At 39.5% G+C, this 16,620-nt stretch overlaps 1 protein-coding gene across 1 annotated transcript in view; it reads right to left on the reverse strand.

Moving 5' to 3' along the window:
- The window catches only part of DNAH7 (dynein axonemal heavy chain 7), an 81,607-nt gene that overhangs the window by 26,820 nt on the left and 38,167 nt on the right, over window positions 1-16,620 (reverse strand). The window contains exons 36-46 of the mRNA XM_068137975.1: window positions 15,009-15,164; window positions 13,665-13,833; window positions 12,809-12,935; window positions 11,940-12,159; window positions 9,808-10,680; window positions 7,273-7,502; window positions 5,903-6,233; window positions 4,850-5,196; window positions 3,414-3,594; window positions 2,066-2,251; window positions 34-197 (exon numbers count right to left, since the gene is read on the reverse strand). Of these exons, the coding sequence (XP_067994076.1) occupies window positions 34-197; window positions 2,066-2,251; window positions 3,414-3,594; window positions 4,850-5,196; window positions 5,903-6,233; window positions 7,273-7,502; window positions 9,808-10,680; window positions 11,940-12,159; window positions 12,809-12,935; window positions 13,665-13,833; window positions 15,009-15,164 (2,984 nt within the window). The remainder of the gene's footprint in view (window positions 1-33; window positions 198-2,065; window positions 2,252-3,413; window positions 3,595-4,849; window positions 5,197-5,902; window positions 6,234-7,272; window positions 7,503-9,807; window positions 10,681-11,939; window positions 12,160-12,808; window positions 12,936-13,664; window positions 13,834-15,008; window positions 15,165-16,620) is intronic.

Here is a 16,620-nt window from a genome sequence, read left to right on the forward strand (position 1 = left end):
GCTATTTAACGGAAATAATTTTTCTTTACTTACGAGATAATGATTCCATTATCAATAGAAAATGTGTCAGAAGGCAGACCAGCAATATTCCAAGCTCTAATCTGCACTGGTTCTCCCAGGGTACTTGTTAAGGAGAAGTCATCAGAACAAGGAATGCCTTTTGCTTTACATAGTGATGCCCACTCTTTAGTTTGCATCTAGATAAGAAGAAAATAAATACTAACTGAAATTTTGTCTATTCAGAAACTGCTCAGACTCTTTTAAAATGCATTTTTAACCCATTTCCTGTAACAGTAGCTACATACAAGTATCTTCAAATGGAAATAAATGAATAATTCTGTATAAAATGCCTAAAAATGTCTCTACAAATACTTTTGTATGTGGTTTCTATACATGAAGTGTAAATCTGTGTAGTCAGAGCCTTGGTATGATTTTATTTACCATTTCAGCAGTTGTATTCCTTACTATGAAATGAGTGCAGAATTAAAAAGCTTCATTATTTAATTCTCAGGGCAACACAATTAGCACTTGTCATGACTTAACCAAACTTCACAGCTTAGCAAACATTTGGAGTTGCTTCTCACTGTTCTCTGTATCATCTACCTCATTACAGTTGTGTAAACTACATGTCTGTATGGTTGGTGTACAGTAATAATGAAGATGCAAACTTTTAAACATGCAATCCAAAGAGCATTTTCCAAAGAAGGAAAATGAATAGAAACAGTATGTTCATATGAAAGGCAGAGACTTGTGTGAAAGCCACATATAAGGGCAAAGAAATGTGCTGTAACACTCTAAACTGAGCTGGCAAAGCCTTGAGCAACAAAGTTTAGAAGTGCAGTTAAAGGAAATGGTCTAAGGGCCTGACATGAATGAGGTGGTGAATAAAGGATTCATCCTTCTGCATAAAACCAAGCTGATATTCCAAAAGATAACCTAGCTTTTTCTTTTACGAAAACTGAAAGCGGGGGAGGAGGGCAATAGCAGCAGACTACATGTAGAACTGCAGAGAGATTCTGCTATCTAACAGTTTGTGAACGAGAGACCTAACTAATGTGTCTGCACAATCATCAGAGTCAGAATAAACCACCAGGAACTCACACCTGCTGTTGCACAGAGAAAGAAACTATGCAGTCAGAGAGAATGAAGTGACACTGAACTTCTCTGCTGAAACCCCTGTGTGTTCATCTTTAGTCAGTACTCATGCAGATGTCTCTGCCTTTTATGAGTATCAACTCTACCTAGAGCTACATGCCTGGATTCTCTTCAGCACCCCTTAAGATGTTTCACCAAAAGATCTCCTGCCTACCCAGACACAATGTTAGGCACAGTGCAGATTATAAGCATAAAAGAGAACACTTAGAATGATATAATTCTGAATTCTAGAACTTGGTGTCTATTTACTTATCTCTATATACATCATTAACCCTCACTCTATAAAGTCTGAAATTAGTAACATCACAGCACTATGAAGAATATAATTGTTTGAAAGAGCAGTACAGTATTTTCTAAATTAAAATGGACAAAGGAAATACATGGAAGGAAAAGTGGAAACAAGGATTATAGCCAAGTTCTATTTCAATGTAGGTAGGCTGATTTACTTTCCTCTCTTAATTTTTAGCAAGTTTTGATACCCAGACCTGGTTTTCAAAAGAAGTGGGCACGAATTTCTTCATCTGACTTCAATGGCAGGTTTTGGAGTTCAGGAGCTTTCAAAGTCAGGGTAATTCTGACATCCATTGAATTTTTTCTTTGAAGTTAAGGCAAATTTAGCCATTGAGTTGAACAAGAGTAACCAAAGCCATGAGGTATAAAGTTACTGGCAATAGCTCTAGAGAAGAAAAGCAACCAAAGGACTCCATGTTCTACACAGCATTAAGTACTTAATAGAACAAAGGAAGAATTTCCCCCAGGAGTCTTATAAACACAACTCAAAATCTTATACAGTTTAAGCTCCACTTATGACTCTATTAAAACACAATCTAAAACTATAAACTTTATATGAAAAGAAAAATGAGTAAAATGTAGACTATTAGACAACCCAGGGACAAAACCATGGTATTACTTGTCTGTAGCTGGATGTAAAGGCTCCCAGGTAAGCTATGATTCCCGATGAAAGGAGTATATCTCCAGTCAGATTGCTGTACTGCCTTCCCAGGTCCAAAGCAGTCTCCTGCCAGCGAGTTTTCTCACCCCCAAGGCCACCAATCAATTGTTCTGCTCGCTGGAGTTTTTTTCTGCATAAGTCAACCTCAGGGTAAAAAAAAAAAAAAATTAAAATTGCTGATTACATTGTCACTTTCAAGACAATTCGCAAATATTAAAGCATTCAAGGATTCTTTTCCTGTGCAGATATTTTCTTAATCAATTTAATCAAATAGAAAGAAAACACCTCCTTATTATAATGGAAATACTTCAAGAACAAAAGAAACAAACAAAGCAAAACAGCAACAAAAAACTCAATCTCAGTACCCACACAGTAAGGCCTATTCAGTTACATCTTCATCCAGCTAAAGGAAGAAGACAAGTATAAAAGATGCAATTCAAAATAGCCCTGTACGTGACATGGAACATATTAATAGGCAAGGAAATCACCTGCATGTCACAAGAGACACAAAAACACCTTGCAGAGATCACTGTCTATGAAAGAAGTAGGTAGATTCTTTTCTGCAAAAGCATCCTGTGAACAAATCTGCATTTCTGTTGCTGGGTTTTAAGCAAACCATTTTTCCAGGCATGTTTATAATCAAACAAAGAAATCTGATTCAAACAGGAATTTAATCCAGCTCTATTAGAATTTCTTTACTATCTAGTAGAGACACATTTCAGACACAAGATAGGAGGAAAATTATGCCAGCTCCTGCTGCTGCTACAATCCTCTCTCTCTCTCTCTCTCTCTTTTGGTAACCATAGCAGCCAATTTACACCACAGTAACAAACTGTGTAGTTCACTCCTCATTCTACTTCCAAGCCTACCAGGAGAAACATCACCTACTCTGCACACATTAGCAGTCAGGAACAGAAAGAAAGCATTCTCTACATTACATTAGCACAGAATGCATAAGCAAATTTTCAAACCTTCAAGTACACTCACTTGCAGGCAAAGAGTTGAAATCAACCAATCATTGAAAACTGATGTCCTCACAAGAAAACATATATGAGTGAAGAGGCAGGAATGGGATGATAAATTTCTAACCATTCCAGTTTCTATTACTTTAAAGCATTTATTCCCTACACTTTGCCCATTTATAACTTCAAGACCATCTCACCAAAATAAAAAGGTAGTTATCTCCAAGTATGACTTGTTCAATGTATTGGCATTAAAAGGAAAAATAGCATTTGATAAAACAGCTCCTTTTAATTAATATTTATGGCTCTCAGTAGAACAACAGTTCATCTTTTGCATCATATACCTGATTTTCCAAGTCAGCCTTCTCCAGCTTCTTGGATTCCAGTGTCTGCTGGAGCACAGCCAATTTATCTTGAACCTCCTTCAGGGCTGCTTGTTTCTTTCTTAGACTATCCATAGCGATATTTAATTCTTCTACAGCTTGATTCAGTTTCAGCTTTTTGGGGGCAACATTTTTTGTCACCCTAAATAAAATCAGAGTAAATGAAATGTAAATAAGTTAACACATGCTCAGGGATACTATTTAAAAAAAAAAAAAAAAAAAAAAAAGAAAAAAGAAAGAAAAAAAATAAGGGAAACCTCAGCAGCTCAGTAGCTGCTGCAATATTCTGTTTCATAATCTGGTGATATCTGAAAACAGTTGGCTTTTACTTAATCACTTGTGTCTGTGCTGATAGTGATTTATGCAGTTGCTGTGAAATTTTCTGTAATAACAGGTAATAAACAAAAGGACAAAAGATTGAGTTTCCAAACTGTGCCCTATTTGATCACAGTTTAGAATCCATCACAGATTTGTGCCCTTAGAAATAATCATACATACATGGTAACGCTCACAGACACTGTACACACACAGTCACAAAAGAAAAAATGAACAACTTTTCACATCCATAGATCTATTCTCCAGTTTTGAGGATTTCAATCATCTACACAGGTGTTTTTGTGAGACTGCTGGAAGTAACACAGAGCTGAAACCATGTTGTTTATCTTTTCAAAAACAACAAGCATGAAAACACTCTATAATATCCCTATGCTCAGCTCAAACAGCATTTCACAAACACTAGACTCATTAATGAACCTCCTCTGGTGCTGCTGTAAGTCACAGATCTCCATAGTTAATTGTCTCTCTAACAACTGGTATATGTGGATGCTCATATTTCTCACAAGGAGAAAACTACCATGTAGGCATTCACTACTATGACTGATCTTTCAGTCATGTAACACAGCATCCTCTCAAAAACAGTCATGCACTACAAGCCATGACTCAACTTTCAAATCACAAGTGGAGTCTCCTAATGCTGATTTACTGCTAAATGTGAGATACAGAGAGCTATTATTAGAAAAATAATAATAAAAAACCCCCACACTTTTTTAGTACACCAAATACAGAGCAGAACAAAAATTATCCTTTGGGCGTGATATGCCTACCAGAAACTTCCAAAGATATTTCAGTACTGCCTCTATTTTGTGTAGTACTCTAAAAGGAAGTTAACTTCAGTTGCTAACTTAACAGATTGTTGCTCCCAGAAACTCTCAGAAAAATTCAGAACTGAAAATCAGACTCCACACCTTAACATCAGCTATGTTACAGGAATCAATCTTTATGACTGCTTGTTTGCACAAGTTTCCCACTTGCAAGAATCTCTCAGAGAATCTGATCTGTTTAATCAAATGTATTTTAACATTCTGGTTTGTTGTTTTTTTTCCCCAATACATACTTACGTATCATAAAACTCCAAGGCTATGACCCACTTGCACAGCCCCTCTGCTGCTGTGGAGGCATTTCGAATCTTGTCTGGTACAAACTCAGGATTTGTAAGATAACGTTTTCTGATGACAGTCATGTAAGCTGGGGGAATGTCATCCTTGTCATACTCATGAAGAGACTGAAGAAATCTTCTGTCACCCAGAAGCCTCTTAGCAGGACCCCAGAAATCCTCAATTTTCTTTCCAGACCCTGCTGGATCTGGAATCCTATCTGCTTTGATGCCTTTAAGGATGCATACAGCTTCCATTACCAGCTTGACACCAGCGGGAGGACTGTTCATGGACTTAACCACTGTAATATCCTTGAAATAATAAATAAAATAAATACCTTTAGAGCTCAGAACATGGGTGGATTCATTATTCTATTCCAATATAAATGATAATCTTTTTTTATGCCAAGGTAGTTTGCAATTCTCGTACCTTCTACAAAATGCACACGATCTTAAAGTTCATACACAAGCCTGCACAGTCCACAGATCTGTATCTCAGTTGCTAATTCTAACATTTCTATTTAATTTTCCCCCATTCTTTCCAGTCCTTTCTTTAAGCTCCTCTGCAGGTTAAACTAACACTGATTTCTAAACAAAAGTTATCTGAAAACTAGTCAACAATCGGTTGATATTGATTAAAATGAGGAGTCACAGTATTTCAACCTCAATGCCTAGAGTCTGATAGACTGGATATAAAAATATTAGTTGACAGGCTGGCAGGTCCTGAATAAAAAAGTGAAAAGCAACTTCTCCATTGTTGAGTCCAAGTATTTTTATAACTATGATTGTTGAAATGTTTGTGATAGTATTTGATCTTGTTATGCACAAAAATTTAGATATGGCTTCTTGGCTAGAAAATAAAGGCTGAGATATTTCGCTGTTTAAAATGGACAGGTTTCAGAAGTTTCTGAATTATAAAACTGTGTAAGTACAATGTCAAATCTCAAAAGGCAGGTGTTCCATTTTTTGTGTAACTGAACACCTCTCCAGTGGTGTAAATATGGATTGCTAGCCATACCTGTGCAGTGAGAGTGTCAAGGGCAGCCAGAGCATTTTCTAGAGAAGGCATGGCTTCTGCCAACTCAGCATCACATTCATCTTTGATGGCTTTTGCAGCCATAGCTTGTTCATTTGCCACAGCTTCGTCGGCTTTCACAACTTTCTCAGTTTTGGCAACTTCCAGAGATTCCTTCTGCGTAACATCCATCATCTCATCAACCTGCATGCTGGCTTCTCGCAACTGAGGCTCCAGAGCCTCCAGCTCAGACTGCATCAAGGCTACTTCAGATGCAGCAGAATGCAGTTTCTCCAAGCCAATCTCATATCTTCTTTTCATTTTCATCACCTTTCTGAAAATAAAGACATTTTATCAGTACTTGAGCATGTAACTCACTGGGATCCATTCCCCAGTCTTTTTCAATAATCAAATCCTTTTCCAGTCTGGTTTGATTTGCTCCACAAATAGCAAACATGGCAGAGATTACTTCAGCCATGGTCTTGAACTTGTATACTCAGGGTTTAGAATACAGACTAATCAGTGGTCACGTATAGCTAAATCAGAGATTGTTAAGCTTCTGCTGCTTTGTTGGCAGGGGCTCCAAAATCAAGCTGGCACAACAGATAAGAAAAAGAGAAGGAGGAGACAGGGATACACTCACACAAATTATTAGTTGAGGTGAGCCTGATATAGGATTTAATATGATTGGGAAAATCATTTTAGCAACAGAACATGAATGGCTCTGGGGACAGCCAACAGTGTCAAAATGAGGAAGTTTCAGAGGCACTGGATCACTGCATACAAAACTGTATTCTTTTGCTCCTGGAATCTTGTGCTGCATGCAGTGTTTCATACAGCCTACCGATCAAATTAAACACTTCATTGTTCTGGTAGTGTCTTATCAATGAGAAAGAGAGGAAAGAAAAAAGAATTTCTCCAGCCATTAGAGCTGAACAGTTGTGCATATGCATAGAGGTCCCCTCTGCACAGGCACAACACAGCTGAACCCTGCTAGGAAGCCAATGACACCTAGCAACTTGGAACCTGGTTTCCCAGATTGTACCTTCCCTACATACTCCAGAGAATCAGAGTTAGTAAAAAGGCTTACTAATTACTCTTGTAGCATAATGTCCACAATCAGCACACAGAAACATCAGCAAGGGTGTCAGAAGTGGTCTAATGAAAGAGTGTTTCGCAAGTACCAAGTCAGACCTGTTGTCCAATAACAAATCATGTACCCTAAGAGTACAATTTATCCATCTACTATTCTGACAATTTGACTCCAGTGACAACAATTCCCTTGTCTTGTTCAACTTAGCTGTAAGAGATAGAAAATACTACTTTTGGTAAACTTGTGTTCCTCTGGAAAAGGTCACATCAGAAATACTTACGTGCGTTTCTTTCCAAGCAGACTTTTAAAAGTAGAGATCAGTTCCAAGTATGAAGTAGGTGTAACATAGTTGTGTCTGTGAAGTTCTGCATGGTATAAGTCAGATAAAGCAATGGTAGATGTATGAAAGCTTTTACACATAGCAATACAGCCACTTCGAGTCTCTTCTGACATTTCAACATCTTCCAAGAAGCGAGAGGCGACAGCTTCCAATGCATCTTCAGGCCATGTCTACAACAAATGAAGAAATACTTTACTCCATTCTTCACACTCAGACATCTCAAAACCTTTTCCACAAAGGTATCTTTGCCCCATAAAGTTGCTGAGGCACAGAGATATTACTTCATGATGAAAAGATCAGCATATAGGACAATATGGAACTGGAAAGAACACAATTAGTGCTCATCCTTTTCAAAATAACCTTTAAATGCAATACTACCATTTAAAACCTGAAGAAATTTAAGTTCCTCAGATTCTCTACATGATTCAGTTCTACATCTTAAATATTCTAGGCTCTGTTACATGTAACAGTCTGACAGAATGTATTTTTATTGCAGAGTGGCAAGGGGAAATCTGGTGTTCTGCATCAAAAGATGTTTGTGTTTTTGACAGGTATTTCACGTTCAAACATTTTTAGCACCCTAGATTTTAGTAGTGTTGCTAAGAGTAGAAGACACTACATAGAGAAATCTGCAATGTCTATACAGTGCTATGTTCATTCAGTCATACTCACAGACTTGCATCAAGTTGGAGGGGACCCTCAAAGGTCATCTTGTCCAATCCCCCTGCAGTCAGCAGGGACACCACCAACTAGATCAGACCGCCCAGGGCCACGGCAAGTTTGACCTTGAATGTCTGCAGGGATGGGGCCTCAAACACATTCCTGGGCAACCTGTTCCTGTGTCTCACCATTCTCATTGTGCAAAACTTCCCCCAGATGTCCAACCTAAACCTACCATGCTCCAGTTTCAAACCACTGCCCCTTGACCTACCACCACTGGCCTTTCTAAACAGTCCCTCTGCAGCCCCTCCTGTAGCCCCTTCAGATATTGAAAAGCAACTCTAAGTTCTCCCTGGAGCCTTCTAATCTCAAGGCTGAACAACCCCAACTCTCTCATCCTGTCTTCATAGGAGAGGTGCTTCAGACCTCTGATCATCTCTGTGACCATCCTGTGGATCTGCTTCAGCAGGGCCATATCACTCTTGTGTTGAGGGTCCCAGAGTGTGGTGGTACTGTGCTGGGTTACACCCATCCAGTGGAGGGGGGAAAGGGTTGCAAGAGCCCTGCGTCCCCCAGGGGACAAAAGAAACCTGATCCAGGTGGACATGGTTTCTCCCTCCTGGGAGGAGGGATCCCCTGGGTCTAAGTTGGTCTGTTCTGCTCCCCCCTTCCTGTCCAGCAAGACTATACAGGGGAGGGCGTGGCAGCCATCTTTTTCTTTGCTCCTGCCTCAGCTGTTGGAAAGGACCCACAGCTGCTGCTGGCCTCCAGGTTCTGATATGTGGTCAGGCCTGATCTTCTCCCTGCCGCATCCACACTTCTCTGAAGGACTGAAATCCACATACATCGAGGGAGATACAAGGCCATCCATATGTGGTTTTGTGTATTTGCCTATTCATCCTTATTCCTTACCCTTATAAATCCTCCCTGTTATTGCTATATATCGCTATATATATTTTGTTTAAAAGGTTACTTCTCCTACTTCCAAACCAACTCCAGATTTTATTTTTTTTTGGTCAATTAAACTCCAGTTAAGGCTCAAACCACCACAAACAGAGCCTGACACAGTGCTCCAAGTGAGGTCTCACCACAGCAGAGGAGCAGAATCATCTCCCTCATGTGCTGGTCATGCTTCTTTTGATGCAGCCCAGGATGCCATTTACCTTCTGGGCTGCAAGTGCCTGTTGCTGGCTCATGTCCGGATTCTCATCCACCAGCACCCCCAAATCCTGTTCTGCAGGGCTGCTTTCAATCTCACCATGCCCCAAGACTGGACTGATATCAAAGGTTGCCCCAGTCTAGGTTCAGGACCTTCCACTTTGCCTCATTGAACCTCATGAGAGTCACCTCTCCAGCCTGTCCAGACACCCATCCCATTCTTCAGTCTTATCAACAGCACCACTCAGCTTGGTATTATCTGCACACTTGCTGAGGGTGGCTCAAACCCTCTCTCTGAATCATTAATGAAGATATTGAACAGCACCAGCCTCAATACAGACCCTTCAAGGACACCACTTGTCACCTGTCTCTATCTGGACATTGAGCTGTTGACCACTACCCTTTGTGTCCAACCATCCAACTGTCTTACACCATCTTCCTCTTCTAGCACAGTCACACAGTTACAGTGCACTCAGCCTGTACCACAGCCAGAGCAGTTCTAGCAGTGCACACAATTGGCAATGCAGTGCTGAGAAAATTCCAGGTATCTGGCATGGCTAACTTAACCAAAGAGGGACACTTGCTACACAGTGTTGAAGCCATGTTTCCAGTGCGTTTGTGTTAGAATAACCAGCCCATCAGAAGTTTTGGGGTTACCTGGAACCAGTCCAGAGTGCAGCAGTTGACAAGAGCTGGAAATTTCCGAAGGCGATTCCGGAAGGCATCTCCAATGGGACTCATGGCCAGCACAATGTGCAGCTGGTCTCGACAGCGCCCCACAAACATGTTAAACAGAGCTATAGGGCTGCCATCTGTCCGCTTCGTCCTGTCCCGCTGACGATCTATTTGGCGCATTTGCTCACAAATTTCTTCTCTCTCATCAAATTCAAAGAGGTTTGGCACTTCACCTGCATTGAGCAAGTTGTTGATGTCCTCTAAGAAAGATTCCTTTTTCATCTGTGTGTCAGTGAACAGGAAAACTCCCTGTGTTTCCCCTTCGGTGGATTTCCTTAGGATGCCTTTCAAGTCTTCATGCCATTCACTGGTACCATAACTCCGAGTCATTTCAATCTGGAAAAGGTTATATTCAGCCATGTGGGCTGCTAAGCGAGTCAGGGACTGCCGACCACTGCCTCCAACACCCACCAGGAGGGCATGACTGCGAGGCTGCTTCAGGATGCGGGAGATCCTACAGATGTGTTCTATGGCAAAGCGGAACAGGACAAGCTGCATGGGCTTCTTACTCATGTTATTAAACTCCTCAAGGTAACCCTCTACAACCAGTCGCAACTGGTCGACATCACTAATCTCCCTGTAATTGGTGTCATCTCTCCGGGGGTCATGAAAATCACAAAACATTAAGCTGTGTAAGTCATCTTCTTCCACTTTGCCATCATTGTTGAAGTCTAAATTCTGGAACATTTCATGGAAGTCTTCGTGTAAGTCATGCTTCACCACTTCTTGGATGAATCCAACAAGCCAAGCCTGGTCAGAATGATCCACCAAGCGATCATAATACACTCTAAGAACCTATGTAATGAAAATGTAATTGCTTTAATAGTTGCTTTAATTGTCTTAATAGTTGCTTTGTTCTTGAATGTGTATTTCTTTTAAATAAAATAAAACAAGTAAAATTCCAAAAAAGGCTTCAAAATATAAATTAGCTTAAACTTCACTACATAAAAAACCCAAAATAGGTATTAGAGTTGATTGGAACAATTGAGCCCAGTAGTACTATGTCTGAAGTGAAAATTCATATGGAAGCACAATATACACACATATACATTATACACATATATAATCACAGTGGTAGGGGTTGGAAGGAACCCTCTGGAGATCATAGATTCCAAGCCCACTGCCAGAGCAGGATCATTTCAGGAAGGTCACACAGGAACGTATCCAGGTGGGTTTTGAAAGTTTCCAGAGAAGGAAACTCCACAAGCTATCTTGGCAGCTTGCTCCAGGGCTCCAGCACCCTCACAGTAAAGAGGTTTCTCCTCCTCTTGGGATGGAACATCCTGTGTTCTAGCTTACACCTGTTGTTCCTTGTCTTATCAGTGGGCACTACCAAAAAGAGCCTGGCATCTTCATCCTGACATCCACTCCTCAGCTATTTACAGAAATTTATAAGATCCCCTCTCCAGATTAAACAGGCCCAGGTCTCTCAGTCTTCCTTCATAGGAGAGAGGTTCAAGTCCTCTAATTATAAACTTTATTATATCAATGCATAAAAAGCTGCTGCAAAGAGGAAGGGAACATGTTGCTCTTTCCACTACAGCTAGACAGGACAAGTTATGTCTTTGAATTTCGAGAAAGAAGGCTGTAGCTGGAGATTGTAACATGTGCTAATGAAAAAGTTAGTGAAGAACATGTATTTTAAAGGGATGCTCCACCTGAACTCTGTCAGTGTGCCTGTTCTATTACAAGTGAAAGACAGGAAACATTTGCTGAAGACAGTAAGCTCAAGAATTTCTTCTAAAGACAGCCCAGACCCATGACGATTTGCTGTTCTCACTGTTGATTTGGAGCCTTTTTGGAAGTAGAAGAGAAGAAATGGAAAGAACTGTGTAGGCATTGAAAGCAGCAAACAGAGAATGTGAAGGCATCAACAATCGACTTCTCTATTAGGATATGACTGTAGATATGGAAAAAGTCTGCTTTCTTCTGCCTATACACTACACAAAATCCTGAGTGTCATATCAAGGTGGCATGAGAAAAAGATTAACACACAAACCCACAACCCTTTTTTAGTTATAATATATACAATTTCTGAGTATTGGATGATTTACCTCATGAACCCAGAGACGTTTTATCATGCCTGCAGATTCCATTGTTTCAGGCCTTGACAGGCAAACACCTTGGATAACACGTGCAAAGTCACGGAGATTGAACAAGTAGTGAGACTTGGCTGGGGTGGGAAGCAGATTCTTCATTGCTTCTTTATACACATGCATGGTTCCATTAGTAATTTGTGGAGTCAGTTCCACATACTGGGGTGGGAAGCTATAACTGATGAGTTAGAAAAGCTGGTAAGAACAGAGTGATTCTCATCATTCCATCATGCTAGCATATGAATTAATATCAACACTGTATATGCACACTGATTTAGTTATGACTTTGTGCTACTTTTTAAGTCCTACATTTACACATCTTCACAGGCAACTTTACAAATCTTAGCACTCTCATTAGATTAACAACTCTGCAAATCAAGCCTAGTAACTGTGGAAGATGCTGACAAATTTGGCTACATTAGACAACTAATTATAACTCTTCCTCTCCTCAGTTTTGTGACTAAACAGGAGTAACAGGGACATCGGGTCAAATAGTCCCTGCTGTCTTCTGGGGCCTTTCTCCTTCAAATGATTAGAAGCTGTCAAATCAGAAACTTAGTCTGGAAACAGCATATGAGCATCTCTGGAGGCTTTGCTGTCAGAATGGATAGACAATGAACGTTCAAGTCTCTGTTAGAGACTTCACAACAAGAACTTTATGAGCGGAGTATTTTAAGATGAACCCTACACTTCTGCAGAGTAACAAATAACACAAAAGGCAGAGGTTATAACTGATTATTTCCTTTCAAGAGCAGTGTCCTATGAACATGTCTTGTACTAATTTAAACACTGACTTTGATTTTCCTCAGTACACAGAGGTCACTTACCGTACTGTTAAATGCCAGTCTAAGATTCTAGAGAAAATTGTGTACATGGACTCATCATCAAACTCGTTGATAGTAACTGTGTTGAAATGTCGTAAGAATCGTGGTGTTACTGGGTTCCGACCACCACCTAAAGGTTAGAAACCATTAACAATGTAACAGAAACATTTAAAATACAACAGTCAAACCTGGCCATTTTTTTGCAGGCATTCAGCTTTGATCAGCTAGCAGGCTCACACTGGTATGTACCAGTCATAAACCTAATGAAAGCAGCATGTTGCTCAGTATCAGGCTGTTCTCCTGTAACCAACAGTCTGTAAAACACAGACTGAAATCGTCATACTATGGATAGCTTTGACACTACTTAACTATGCTTCTGGGAGAAAACTTTCATTATAAACTCCAAACCAATGCTTTTGATTTTTTCAAGCAGGCCAACACCAGAAGCCTCTAGAAGTAATGCTGTCTATTTTATTCCATTGACATTTCATCCCAGTTCCAGAGTCAGCAATTTTTATGACTGGACTGTGAACTGGATAATGAAGCTGCATATGGAAATATGAGGACATAAACCAGAAATTGGCTGAAGGCTCATAGAGGGTCTCCTTAGACCAAAGGGATTTCATAAATATTCTGTAGATACATTCTTGTCTCCTTGAAAAGCACTGCTCCTTCCTGGCAGGCTTGTGTAGTCTCTCTGCTGATACTCAACTACTTTACTCATGTTTCCTGCAAGGAAAGGGCTTCTGGAATCCTAGGCCTAGCCATAAAGACCCAGTATGTAAAACTGTGTATCCATAAGTATTCATCCTCTCAAAGCAAAAGCAACAGGAAACAGTATGTAAGACACATCTCCTACCTGGTGGTCCCATGGCACACACCATCTGAATATCTACAAGTTTAATCATTGAGCAGTCCTTAAGGTCATACCAATTCCAGTGATCTAACCATTGCCGTAGTAATTCAACAGGGGGCTGAGCACCATAGACCTCTCGTGCTGGCATATTAACATCATCTACAAATACTACCTGAAAAGAAAAGCAGAAAGGGTTTTGCATTTACTTAATTTACTGGATATGTATATTTATATTTTATTGAACTGCAATTTGGGCAGAATATTGAAAACTGTGTGAAGTGTTCTTGACTAATACAGATCAGGACAAAATTTCTCCCTCAAAATATCTTTACATTTTGAAGACTAGGCTAAAATACATCAGAAAAGAAGAGGAAGACTTTAAAATACATTTTGTCCTTGATAAAAAGTATTTATTTAATAATATTTACAAAACTGATATTAAGAAAAACAGGGCTGCACACATAAAAAGTCTGTAGGCATCCTGGAAGTACCACTATCAAACCATACACGCTGTGACTGCACTTCAAACACAGTAATTTTTACTTTTCCTGTAATCTGGGCTGAAAGGAGAAAAAAAAAATTAAAGAGAGAGAGAGAAAATGGAAACTCCTTAGATTTGGCATCACAGAACTGTCAGGGATGGAAGGGACCTCAAGGATCATCTAGTTCCAAGCCCCGTTGCCATGCGCAGGACCACTTTCCACTAGATCAGGTTGCCCAGAAGTACATCCAGCCCAGCCTTAAAAACTACCAGAGATGGGGCTTCCACCACCTCTTCTCAAGAGAGGAGGAAAGAATTTGCTCACACCACGAAAAAAAAATGGAAGTCTTCTCTAACATCTTTCTTGAGCTTCTGAGTACTCAGAGGTCCTTTGATCGTTAAAGGTTTGGCAGGCATCAGTGGTAACATCATAAAAGACTCAAATCTCCTTTAACACTTCTGAAATAATTGAACTACCCAGGCTGGAAGGAACCTTGAAGTTCACCTAGTCCAACTCTCAGCCTCAACACTGATTGCTCAACACTGACTTCATACCAGGAACAAGCTCACCCACCCAGAACTCTTACGTTGGGGCTAGTATCATGAAATATGAAGGGGGAACTGTGCCAATCCTGTTCACAGTTATTCATATCATATGTAATGTTTTCTTCTGTTGGTTAAAATAGAATGCATATTACACGGAGAAATGTGAAGGAAGCAGAGAAACACAAAAACCTAAATTAGAAGAATTAGGACTCTGCCAGTTCATTTAAAATGGAGCATCTTTTCCTATTGTCACTTGTGACCAGTTGAGAACATTTGTTTGCATTTAAACACTTATTTACATACAGAAATACATCACTTACCATTCGCTGCCCAAGAGGAGGTCCAAAAACTCCTTTTCTCCTTTTATCCAACTTACACATTATAATATTCTGAATCTGAGCTGCAGTAGTCTGTGCTGAAAAGTTAATGAGCAGTGGCTTGTAGACTTCTTTGTTTAGATTGTTTAAAAGAAAATTCTGGAAGGATTGTGGAGAGGAGAAAGTCAAACTCTATAGACAGATAAACAAATTTTACAGCACTATAGCAAAGAGCAATCAAACAGACCACAGAGTTTTTTCCAGCAGGAAGAAGGTTTAATCTGTATCCTTGAAAAGCAAAATTGTGCTGCTGCACAAAAATATAACAATGCCGATTTATGGAGATTACAGAGCAATGTGACTCGATGGCTTTATATAAAAACAAAACCAAGTTAAATAACCCTTAGTCAGTGACTTCACAGTTAGATTTTTATCACATAAAAGGAAGGAAAGATAAGAGATTCAATACCATGAATCCAAATCTATTTTATCTGCTTACATAACTTTCAAGTTTTGCTTCCTCTGCAAAACAGTTGAGTGTACACAGGCTTCATGCTGATTGCACTGGAGCAATCAACAGAAGCAAAACCCTTTACAAAAAGACATACTGGAGGAAAAAAGAACAAATAAAATCAGAAAAAAGAGCAAATAAAATCAGATTCGTGCTGCTCAGAGTAACAGCTTCTCTCTTTATCTAGAGAATGTCATTAGCTATAATGCACTAATGGCTTTGCTCTAGCTCCACTCACATCACCCCTTCTTGCCTCAGAAGTATATTTGCTCACTGATCTAGATGGAACTCAGAGAAAAACACTGCATCTGGAAATTTTTGCAAGTGAACCTCAACAGCATGAATTGTCTGTAGGCACAGTCTCAATTGCCTCTGTCAGGCTTTAATAGTTACTCTTAAAGATTAGGATTTAACCCAAAGTATCTGTCAGATTTGTCTGAGGAATGAAAACTTGTCTAAAATGTTAAATCTAGACCATTAGAGTTTTGGGGGTTTGGTTGTTGTTTGTTTGTTGGGGTTTTTTTGTATTACCCATAGTGCTATTTTAATAACCACATCCCAAAATTGAAGTCAACAAAACATCAATTGGTGACTGAAGATGAAAAGAAAGAAATACTCCCTCCCAAAATCACAGGAAAGAAGGAAATACTCTCTCCCAAAAATCACAAGATTCCCAAAGACAATAAAGTCTAATTTCAATTGCACAGTGTGACACTGTCTTGAGCAATCCTTGCCAGATGCCTTATTCAATGGTTTAGTCCTCTCTGCGTCAGTGTCTGTGTGTCTAGCCCAGCTATATATATAATCACAATGCAAAGGAAATCAATTCAGGAACGAAACTTTAAAAGAGTTCTGTTGGGGTTCTATTAGCAGTTTATTCCTGTGGGTATCTTGGTGCTTTTAAGTATTTGATCTGGAAGTGTAGAGAAGAAAATAAAAACTAAACCTCAAATCCACCACCTTTTGCTACACAACTGCATTTTTAGTTGCCTATAATTTCATTTTGTAATATCTGACAATTCATATCTCATTTTACTTTTTTAGAAAAAGCTACCAAATTATTCCTCATCTTCCCATATTTATAACCATGTCTAATGTCAGTAC

The sequence above is a fragment of the Melanerpes formicivorus genome, unplaced genomic scaffold (genome assembly GCF_026170545.1).
Source record: "Melanerpes formicivorus ecotype bairdi unplaced genomic scaffold, bMelFor1.0.p_v2 SCAF_5, whole genome shotgun sequence".
Classification (NCBI taxonomy): Eukaryota; Metazoa; Chordata; class Aves; order Piciformes; family Picidae; genus Melanerpes; species Melanerpes formicivorus.